Here is an 11,568-nt window from a genome sequence, read left to right as displayed (position 1 = left end):
CGCAGCAGCAGCAGCAGCAGCAGCAGATTTATCATGTAATGATCCATTGACTGTTGATGGCCCAGTATAGTGAGTCTGTTCATCTCCATGAGGTCATTTAGCAATCAAAGTTCCATTCATCTCTGCTCCACTAACTTCTAGGGCAAGACTGTCCAGTAGAAATTTCTTCAGTGATGGAAATGTATTGTATCTGCACTGCCCAATATGATGGCCACTAGCATGAATGAAATTGGGGGCCTTACGTTTTAGTTTTTTTTAATCCTAATGAATTTAGGTTTAAAATTAAATGCATGCAAGTGACTACCATGTATCCTATTGGACATTGCAGCTGTGGATATTGCTTTGTTCTGTGTGATTAAAGCTGATTCACCATAGCATTTTTTTTTTCTAATCCACAAAAAGGTAAAAGACAATGGAAGGCAAGTAATATCTTTTTAGGCAAGTGAAGGTAAAATTACATCAATTTACTCACGTTTCATTGGTGAGAACTCAGCCACTGTGTCGAGTGTTCCCAACACTACCCTGAGGTTTGGTGATTTACTAGGCGGGCTCCCAGGACTTAGTGTACATGAGTCACAGGACTCATATGGCTGTGATTTATTATAGCCAAAGGATACAAAGCAAACTCAGCAAAGGGCAAAGACATGAGGCGGATTTTAGAGAAATTAAACATGAGCTTCCAATAGTCCTGTCCCAGTGGAGTCACATGGAATGTGCTTAATTCTTCCCACAGTGAGTCGTGACAGTATGTGTGTCTACCAGGGAAATTCTTTAGCAATTCAGCTCCCCAAGTTTTTAGTGGGGTCCACTCTGCTTAGCACATATTGAGATTTTACATTCTTAAAAGGAAAGCAGGTGGTTTGTCTAAACTGTATAGATTGTACAGGTTAGGCACTCTAATCCTTTAGGGAAAGTTTTGTATCAATGTGAGGAACTGCTTACCGGTTAAGGTCTCAGATGCCAGCCAAGGGTCATATTTATAAGCAGGCTTTTCTAAAGCCTTTTCTTGAGCCTGCCATGTTCTTTTTTCAGCACAGCCACACCTACTTGCAAAGGAGAATGGGAAATGTAGCCTCTAGATAGGTAGCCACATGGCTAATCAAATGCAAGAGTGGATTTGAAAGGACAGCTAGCCATGTCTTATGGAATTAAGTACACTTTGTGACTTTGCGTGCATTGCTTAGACTCTCTGCTCCTTTGGTTAATACATGTGCATCTGAAATAACACATACATTGAACTGTGCTTGCTGCACAGTCAGTGCTCAATAACAGATTATTATCATTATTATTAGTCTATTCTTAGTCTTTTTTGTCTGTTTTTTTGGCCATGCTACGCAGCCTGTGGGATCCTGTTTCCCCACCCAGGAATTGAATACAGGCCCCCACAGTGAAAGTGCCAAGTCCTAACCACTGGACCACCAGGAAATTCCCAGTCTATTCTCAGTCTTATTATTAGTCTATTTATATGGGTTCATTTATCTTTTCCTTTCTATTCTTAAGCCACCAGAAACTCAGAATTTTACCAGAAGTGGATTCTGGACTGTTACTTTCCTACCAGCTTTCTCTCTTGCAGATTTTGGGGTCATTTTCATAGAATAACCTACATGTCCTCAAGTCCCTAGCCTTTGGAGATCATCCTTTCCTTTAGCATACAGATATTATAGTCAGTATCTCCATCCCAAGCCAACTACAGGGAATTCAAACTTCTCCCAGATTTCCTTGAGTCTTTTTGATTTTTTAAAAAATTACTATTTTTTATTCTTGATTTTCTTGGTGGGGTCTTACATGTCCTGATTGCTGCCTGTCACTCTTGCTTTGAACTCTTCGGTTTCTCTTTGATCTCTTCCCTGATCTCCCTGTGTTTTCAACCTTCCATTGTCCATTTTACCCTCAAAGGTGCACAGGAGGCTCCCTTCATTTTTTAGAGCTGGGCTTGCACAAGGCTGCCATATATTTGCTTTATGTCAGTGAACAAAACTCATGGAAGATTTATGAGTAAGGGAGAAAATAAATGAAAATTTGATACCTGACATCACAATGTCTGAAGTTCTTTTTAAGACACACCTTGACATGCTTCTTCTCATCTTCTCTTGATCTTGCCCTTCACCTTTCTAGTATGGTCTGCCCTATTGCTGGAACCCACTACAGAAAAGTAGATCTCTTGTAGATATTCTCTATACTACCTGGTATAGAGGTTTAGCTCCAAATCTCCTTAACCCATGCCACCAGATGGTGAAAAATCCCTCAACATCTTAAAAAAAAAAAACAGAGAAAGCAAACAAAAAAACCTCGAAATCAAAAATTCTAAGAAAATTGCTCTTTATGTTTCTGTTATATCAACATTTTAGTTTAATCCAACCTTCATGATTTTTCATAACTTGAACCTATTACTTCAGCTCTATTTGTACTACTTTCTTCTTTGTGCTTCGTTAATGATAGCTTCTTCAGTTTCTCCAACATGTTCTCTCCAACCTCTGAGCCTTTGAACATGCTGTGCTCACTGCTTGAAACACCTTTCCTACCTCTCCAACTGGCTGAACCATATACATTCTTTTGTTGTTGTTCAGTGCCGCGTCATGTCTGACTCTTTGCAACCCCATGGACTACAGCATGCCAGGCTTCTTTGTCCCTCTCTGTCTCCTTACATTCTTTCGGTATAAGCTTGTCCCTCACCATCTCCATACATTCTTTTAGTATAAGTTTAAATGTCATTTATTCTGGTGAGTTTTTTCTGAACTCTATTTTAGATTAGATTCTCCTACTTTGTGTTGTCATAATAGCTGTATTAGTTTCCTAGAGCTTCAATAACATTACCACAAATTGTGGCTTAATACAACACAGATTTATTCTCTCACAGTTTTGGAAGATAGATGTCTGCTGTCAAGGTGTAAGCAGGGCTGTCCTCTTTCTACAGGCTCTAGAGGAGGATCCTTCCTTGCCTCTTCTGGTGGTTGTCAACAATCCTTAGTGCTTGGTTGGTAGATGCATCTCTCCACTGTCTGCTTCTCTCTTCACATGGACGTCTCCCCTGGGCGTCTTTATGTGTCTTATGACTTCCTCTTGTCTTCATTACCTCTGCAAAGATCTTATTTCTGAGTAAGGCCACATTCACAGGTACAAGGGTTAGGACTTCAATGCCTCTTTTGGGGTGGGTGGGCTACCTACTTGCAACAGTAGCATACATATGTAGCATAGTAGTTATTTCTTTAAATTGTTTTCCCTAGACTGTAAGCTCCCTGAGAGCAGAGACCTAGTCTGTTTTATTTATCATTATATGCCCCAGGTCTAGCAGAGAATCTGGCCCATTGCAGAAGCTCAGAAAGTATTTGAATAATTGAAAACCCTCAAATTCAAAATTCTCTGGGTTTTCCACTCAACTCCTACTTCTTCCCTCTCCCAAAGCCTCAGTGTCCTCTAGAATTCCTGAATCTTAATCAACAATCACCACATCCTACTGAACTAGCCCCTACCTATCTTTTGCTGATGACTGCCATTGCCTTTTCTCCTCTAAGCCATTCTCACCATCCTAATCCATTTCCTCCCTGAACTACAATGAAGGCCTCTGATATATTCCTTTATCAATCTCTTCCTGCCGCTTTCCCATCCATTTCCCACACTGCAGCTTGAGTGAGCACGTTAAAATGTAAGTCACAGATGTCATTCTACTCCTTAAATACCGCCAATGCCTTCTCATCACATATGGGATAAATTCCAAATTGTTATGGCTTTTGTAAATTATATTTTTATTAATATGGATTCTGATGCGTTCATTCTGGTCTCAGCCTTCCTGTCCATCCACTCTCAGCTATCCTTTTTCTCATTCTTTATGCCCTGACATCATGTATTTTTCATGGTATCAACCATAGTGTGCACTTTGTGGATTCAAATCACTGCACATGCTGTTCCCTCAGGCTGGAACGCTCTTCCCACCCATCTTGGCCTGGCTAACTCCTACATTATCTTTCACATCTCAGCCCGAACCCCTCTTCCTCAGTTAAGCCTCCATTACTGCCCTCCCCAGACATAGTTAGATGCCACCACTACCAGGGCCCGTAATAGGGTTCTTGGTATGCCTCACATTGATCTTTTGTAAACTTGCTCACATTTACATCCTTTGTTCAATGTCTGCCTTCCTGCCGTAGTGTAAACCACATGAACAAACATGTTTACTTGTTCACCTTTGCATCCCCAGCATCACCTAACATGTATGATGCTCACACATTCTCTTTTGAAGAATGGAGGTGTTTGTTAACTGCTTTTTCTCTTGCTCTTTGAATTTAGCTCTGATTTTCAGAAACCTGCTTGTGATGCATAGTTTCTAGAAAGCAGAGTGTGTGGCTCTTCTCTTGCTTAACTCCTGTCAGTTTTTGACTCCTGTGGACTTTCCCTTGCTGAGCAGAACTCCTCACCCGGAGGAAGACATCTGTGGTGGTTAGGGTGGGAAAAGCTTTACTAAGAAGACAGAACTTTTATATGGCTGGGACTTAAAAGGGGAAATCTGTGCCAAATTCCCAACATAGCGCTGATATGAGATGTAGGGACCATGTGCACTTCCTCAGATTGTCTCTCTTACCACCGCTCTCAGCTGTGGTGAGAGAAGGCGGATGGAGAATATCGCTGGTGGGAAAGAAAATGGAGGCAGGCATACATGCACTGACTAGTCACTGTCTCCTCTGAAAGGTCTTAGAATGTTTCTTCCTAAGTCTTACTGTTTTTTCCCTTAAGATAAAGATTCATAAGCACACAGCATTAGTAACTTCCCCATTCATTGAACAACAGCATACATCCCTGAGAATTGAAGTATCTTAGGTTTGATTATCTATGTGTGGTTTCTTCATTCAGTAAATGTTAATTGGGGCCTGCTTTGACTGTGTGGATCACAACAAACTGTGGAAAATTCTTCAAGAGATGGGAATACCAGACCACCTTACCTGCCTCCTAAGAAATCTGTATGCAGGTCAAGAAGCAACAGTTAGAACTGGACGTGGAACAGCAGACTGGTTCCACATCGGGAAAGGAGTACATCAATACTGTATATTGTCACAGGGTGACAACTTATGTGCAGAGTACATCATGTGAAATGCCAGGCTGGATGAAGCACAAGCTGGAATTAAGATTGCCGGAAGAAATATCAATAACCTCAGATATGCAGATGACATCACCCTTATGGCAGAAAGCGAAGAAGAACTAAAGAGCCTCTTGATGAAAGTGAAAGAGGAGAGTGAAAAGGTTGGCTTGAAGTGCAACATTCAGAAAACTAGGATCATGGCATCCGGTCCCATCACTTCATGGCAAATAGATGGGGAAGCAATGGAAACAGGAGAGACTTTTTTGGGCTCCAAAATCACTGCAGATGGTGATTGCAGCCAGGAAATTAAAAAACGCTTGCTCCTTGGAAGAGAAGCTATGACCAACCTAGACAGCATATTAAAAAATAGAGACATTGCTTTGCCAACAAAGTTCCATCTAGTCAAGGCTATGGTTTTTCCAGTAGTCATGCATGGATGTGAGAGTTGGACTATAAAGAAAGTTGAATGTCGAAGAGTTGTTGCTTTTGAACTGTGGTGTTGGAGAAGACTCTTGAGAGTCCCTTGGACTGCAAGGAGATACAACCAGTCCATCCTAAAGGATAACAGTCCTGAATATTCATTGGGAAGACTGATGCTGAAACTGAAACTCCAATACTTTGGCCACCTGATGCAAAGAGCTGACTCATTGGAAAAGACCCTGATGCTGGGAAAGATTGAAGGTGGGAGAAGGGGACGACAGAGGATGAGATGGTTGGATGGCATCCCTGACTCAGTGGACATGAGTTTGAGTAAACACCGGGAGTTGGTGACGGACAGGGAAGCCTGGTGTGCTGCAGTCCGTGGGATCGCAAATAGTCAGATACGACTGAGTGACTGAACTGAACTGAATGTTCGTGTTCTGGACTGTGGGCTCAGGATGCAAAGAGGAATAAATAGAGTCTGCCTTCTTGTGGAACCCATATGCTGACTGGAAAGGAAAATCCACCCATTTTAAGATGTGATACAGTGTGGTCATTGCTGTGATGGACAGGTCTGTGCAGTTTGAGGAACCCAGGAATAAAATCTTCTAGTTATTATTCAGAAGCTTGCATATTGCTATGTCTTCTGCAAGTGGTTATGCCATCTTAAAGGTGTGTGATTGCATCTTTAAAATGTATTCCCTGTATTTTCTTGGGATTTTCTACATCATCTATCAGTTCCCTGGGAGGCAGAGGACCTAAAGGAGCTAAAGTAGGGAGCCTGGAGGCAGGAAGACCGGGCCTGGGTGACTGAGGGAATCACTTACTCTCCCACCTCCAGAGAAAAATGTGCAAATGCCAGGATTAAATATGATGCATGCAACTCATTGTGCTTGGTGCCTGGCACGCGATAGGTGCTGAATTGTATCTTCCTCCAGATGACTGCAGCTTTTTGTTTTAGTGGTGGTGGTAGTGACAGAAACTTGTTTATACTAAGCTTCATGGGACACACACAGAGGTTTAGTTGCTTTTTTTTTTTCTTTAAAAAAGAATTTTATTGGTATAAAAATGGCCTAAACATTATATAAATACCATATAAATACACCTTTAAAAATATGTATAAGTTAGCAAATTTTTTGAGGTAAGCCTACACATTTCAAGAAACGATTTGGCTCCAAAACAATAAAGATATTCAAGCCGCATAGCCATTTTTACGTTACTTTTTCAAACCAAATACATAAAATATTTTAAGTGGCACTTCATAAAAATATAAATACTTATCATGTATATAAATTAACTCAATATCACATATTTAAATATCAATAAATTAAAGATAAAATAGTGTCCTAACGCTCATACTTTCAGTTCTTCATAGAGAACAACACAAGTTATGTGCCCAGTGGACAGGCTTCTGACCAGAGTGGGGAGTGCCCAGGAGCTAATCATGGTAGCCCCAGCTACTTCATCCGAATAGCTCTCAGGCTGAACTGCAGGAAATTCTCAAGGCTTCTCAGGATGAGGATAATCTTTGCGTTCTTTACCCACTCGTTTGAGGACTGCATCTTCTCCTGCAGGTCAGTGTTCCCGGTTGGAATGGTTATTAGATCTGCACTCTTTACATGAAGGGAACACAAAACAAAAGGAATTGTTTAAATATTGAAGAAGTCTTTTTCAGTGGAGAGGCGCTGTGGCCTGTGGGAAGATGTTTAAACATATTTGGGGTGAAGGAGCAGATTGGGGCCACTGGCCTTGACTCGCCCAGATAGGGGGAGGTCCGTCTGCTCTGAGCCCACCCAACATGAGACCCTCTCACAGCAACTGAGCTCTAATACTTTTTGCTGCTCTGTCTCTGTTAGACCATAATCATCTCATGAGTAGCCATCGTATCTTGTCTTCTGTCATCCTAAACAATGCCTGGCACAAAATTAGAATTCAGTAGATATATGAAGAACTTTTAGTTAAAGGCATTTTAATGGGTTCTTCGGGGGTCTCTAACTCTTAATACTTTACTCTGGCTTTGCTCTCACTCATCCATCTGACATCTATTAAGAGTCAGCTGCTCTGGCGGTGTAAAGAGGATTGGGAAACACTTTTCTATAGACCCACTGACTTGGAGCTAAGTCATGGTGGAAGGCCTCGCACCTTCACCTGTGATCCTGGAGCACTGCAACCTCAGCATCACCAGGCACTTGTTAAAAATGTGAGTCTCAGGTCTCACCCCAGACCTGCTGAGTCAGACTCCGCACTGTAACAAGATCCTCTGGGAAACTAGTCTGCATCTTCGAGGGGGAGAAGCCCTGGTATAAGGCACACAGCTAGAAAAGGGAAGGAGGATTAGCACCCATGTGCCTGCTTTTCCTTCTCTCTGTGCTTTGGCTCATCTACAAATTGTGCCATCAAGCTTATACCATGTGGCATTTGAATGGCTATCTGGTAGTGACCAAAGCCCTTGGTACCTGCTCTTCCAGCCTTTAGCGTTTTCTCTGCATTAACTCCTCGGCAAAAGAGTACGGGAAAGGAGTTGAAACTACCATAATAACAAGAATGTCATTTGGTGATCTTAAATAATTTTTGTGCTCTCTGTTCTTTGTTATTATGGATTGTTACTTGAGGTTGGATATGCTTCCTTCTGCCTCTACAGATAGGTTTTCCCCTTATTTCTTAAACTTTTAGAAGTTGATGTTAAAACCCTCCCCCTTAACTGAGTTTTAAATATAGTTATTGATGTCATTTGCAGAAGACAGGAAAAAGAAAAAGCTTTAACTATTGGGAAATATTTGTCAGATCTTTTCCTTTACACACAACCATCTCTTTTGAATTGGCTTTGCACTGCCGAGTTGTCTAGGCTGCCTTCTTTGAGTCAGGCGAGGGGACACTCACCTTTTGCTGCATGATCTGGATCAGTGTTCTGATACCGCTCTGCAAATCCTTGACATTTTCCTGATTTCCCTCATACTCGTTCTGAAGGTAGTCCAGGTATGTCTGATACTCCAGAAGACCAGCAATGCTTCTGATCAAGCAAGTCCCCTAAGAGGAAAGACGGTGGAAAAATTGGTTTTGCCAGCAAGGCATAATCGATTTTCGAAATTAAAATTGCTATAATTCGACAACTTCTGCCTGTTCCCCTCCAGGGAACTTCAAGTACTTCTTAAGCATCATGTTTTGAGACATTGGACAGCATTAGCTGCCCCATTTAAAATACCTGCACAATGAGAGGCACCACTTAAATGTTTCCCAAAACCCAGTAGATGCTAGATTGTGGCAAGGGGCCATCCTCTGTTACACCCCATAATGCTCTTCCCTTTGGCTGTACTCCTGCCCTTGTCAATGTCAGGGTGAAACCTCCTTTTATGAAATAATCAGAAGTCAGTGGAGGTTACTGCACTGTCTGAAGGAGAAGGGTGTAGAGAATGATCTCAGCAGGGATCCTGCTAAGGGCAGCCAAAGAGGAGAAAGCTTCCTGGACCACCTTACCCATGGTGAACTAGCTAAACCTCTGGGGTTTCCTAACACTTGAGAGTGGTGAAAATCCCAACCCAGAGGGGCTATATTTGATGAAGTTGTTAAAAAATAAGTTACCTTTAATATCATTTAAGTTGGCCTCCTCATGAAATTTACATGATGTTTATATTAATCCCCTTCTTCATTGCCTGCCTTGTCTTTATGTATACAGATGCTTCATGCAAGAGGGAGAACTTTTGACTAGGGAGTAGTGAAAAGTGAACGTAATGCATTTGTACCTGATTGAACCCAGATTGGAAGCATCCATCTTTTTCCTCCATTTTTGGAAGATTCAGCTTATTTTCTGCCAGTGTCTCCTTGCTGTTTTCACACTTGTCATTCTTCTCACATATCTGGGAAAGAATATCAGAACCGTTTATCATATAAATGCCGCTAAAACTCACACCACTAGAGGGCTGATGCATGATCTGTCATGGCCAGGAAGTTCTCTAAGAACAGTGAAGTCACAGTCCATTAGCACCCAGGCAAGTGAGCTCTACAGAAGATGGGCACACTTGGGTTCAGTTCTAGCCTCACCTGTGACTTCATGGTTATTACCTATTCCCAGTCTCAGTGTCCCTGTATCTGCAAGTTGGGGATAATGAAAAACCTCCCCATTAAGTTCACTGTGAGGACAAAACAATATTTTATAAAGTGTCAGCACATAGTAGGTAACATAACAAATGACAGCAATTTTGATGATAATTGGATGAATATAATTTGAGCCAGAATTATATGTCCCAGCTGGAAGGATCTTTCAGATCATCTAGTCCAATTCCATAATTTTACAGATGGCACCCAGAGGTGCTGAAGAATTTGCCCAAGATCACAAAGCTTGTCCAGCAGAATCAGAGCTAGATTTGGGACTCCCAGTTGCCTCTCCTGTATTATTTTCTTTCTACCAAAGCAGAGCCAAACTACCTTACATTTAAAGCTTGGGAGCTGCTGTAGCCTATGTATGATTTTGCCACTTTGGTGGACTGTCAGGTATGCATCTTACGTGCCAGAATGACTTTAGGGAGTCCTTAACCACTGGGCTGGCATAACCTAAAAGTACTGTGACTGTCCTGAGAAGCCGAACAGTCGTTTCAGGTGGTGCTTTTTAATCCTCCTGAAGTCCAAATCGCAAAAAAGATTGACAGACCTTATTTTTTGATTATGGAAAAGGAAATCCTGAGAGGCAGTGTGATCCACAGATCATGCCAAGAATGGAGCTGACAATGGGCCAGGGGGCAGGGATCCCAGCCCCACTGTAAAATTTCCAGGATGAAAAGGAACCATCTGAGACCAGCAGCAGAGGAGAAATTACAGGACATAGTCTGCCCCTTTGGCTTCAAGTCTGAACTGCCTCCAAACCCAGCAAAGACCTCCCAATGCAGAAGCCCCCATTCACATCCAAGAGCAAGGAAATAGATGCCCACATGGGCGCTCATCACCCTGGAGCGAGCCTACCCACCTCCTTTCTCATTGCAGAGATTTTGTCGACGATGTGCTTAATGAGAGCTTCGGTTTTCTCTGGAGTGGTCAGAAGTAGTCTGCTTGGGGTAGTGTCATTTTTGAAATCTTCTCCCAGGGGACTCGGGGTAGGGAAAGCAGAAGTCATCACCAGGAGCAGCCCCAGGGAGACAGCGAGTGGACTGAAGGCGCCTGTGACAGAGGGAGAGCAGCCAGTGAGCAGACTGCGCCGCTGGGGGAGCTGTGCTTCTGGCTGCTGGCTGCCCGCCAGCCCTCACAGCAGCGGATACACACCCCCCTCCCTCGCCGCACGGCTGCCAGGCAGTTCCTGGGCTAAGGATTTCCTTCACTTACTTGTGAAGAGGCAGTTCATATCTGAGTTCCTGGAGGGCAGATGGAGCTCTCTTTCGTTCCTGGTGGGCTCGAGGGCAGACTGAGTCTCAGACATCCCCGGTCTCATATTTATTGGGGGTTGAGACTCTAATATTGAGACTCATGGGAAAATCCCACATTTGATAAATCTTTGTTGGAGGGTGGGGGTGGGGCCAGAGTGGGTGGGGCTGATTGGAAACCTTATTAAGATTGCTCAATGTGACGTCCTTTAGCATCATAGGAATCAAACCAGGGCAAAAAGTGCCGCATGGAAGCTTAGATCATTACCAAGACTAGTCCTCAGAAGCTGGATCACTCTTTACTTTTTTTTTTTAGTGACTCAGCACATTGGCATGTCTTGAGGAAGAAAGTAAAGCTGAAATCATGCACAGAGTTTTAGAGGGGTAGCGGGTGGGGAGAAGCTAAGGCTGACTATGATTTAAAAAATACTTTAATTGCCACTGGTTAGGCTTTCGTATTCTAGTTTATTTGTATTTGTAAAAAACCTAAGATGTTCTGACCTCAGTTTCCTCAGACCACTCCACAGCCCGCTGGCCTGGGATTACAAATAAGATACTACGAGCCTCTCCACCCCCCTGCTCCCTCAAAAAGGATACTATGAGCCCTCAGCAGTACTTTTCTTTCCTGGCTCTCACTGTGGCCAGCTGTTGCAGAACCTCCTGACTCCCCTCAAATCTTGTGCACTTTCTCTAGGAGTCTCCAGGTGCAGTGGGGGTTCACACATAAATGCC

At 42.8% G+C, this 11,568-nt stretch overlaps 1 protein-coding gene across 1 annotated transcript; it reads right to left on the bottom strand.

Annotated features, from left to right (window-relative positions):
- Positions 1 to 6,745: 6,745 nt before the first annotated feature.
- On the bottom strand, positions 6,746 to 10,923 carry IL6 (interleukin 6). Its single transcript, XM_088833664.1, has 5 exons — positions 10,799 to 10,923; positions 10,446 to 10,636; positions 9,229 to 9,342; positions 8,369 to 8,515; positions 6,746 to 7,101 (listed from the first exon to the last, which is right to left on the bottom strand). Exons 1-5 carry the CDS (start codon positions 10,902 to 10,904, stop codon positions 6,946 to 6,948), a joined length of 714 nt encoding a protein of 237 aa, XP_088689790.1. The 5' UTR covers positions 10,905 to 10,923; the 3' UTR covers positions 6,746 to 6,945.
- Between the last annotated feature and the right edge of the window lie 645 nt (positions 10,924 to 11,568).

Source organism: Moschus berezovskii, chromosome 3 (assembly GCF_049115385.1).
Source record: "Moschus berezovskii isolate FMDL1 chromosome 3, NW_MosBer_1.0, whole genome shotgun sequence".
Classification (NCBI taxonomy): Eukaryota; Metazoa; Chordata; class Mammalia; order Artiodactyla; family Moschidae; genus Moschus; species Moschus berezovskii.
Note: the sequence above shows the minus strand (reverse complement) of the source record. Positions and strands in the feature narration are given on the sequence as shown.

What these genes read in the sequence shown, in the direction of transcription:
- IL6 (XM_088833664.1), bottom strand. Translation starts at nt 10,904, where the DNA reads ATGAGACCGGGGATGTCTGAGACTCAGTCTGCCCTCGAGCCCACCAGG. An exon ending in TCTCTGCAATGAGAAAGGAG is followed by an intron (nt 9,343 to 10,445) that starts GTGGGTAGGCTC and finishes ATTCTTTCCCAG; the next exon opens with ATATGTGAGAAGAATGACAA. An exon ending in TCCAATCTGGGTTCAATCAG is followed by an intron (nt 8,516 to 9,228) that starts GTACAAATGCAT and finishes CTTTCCTCTTAG; the next exon opens with GGGACTTGCTTGATCAGAAG.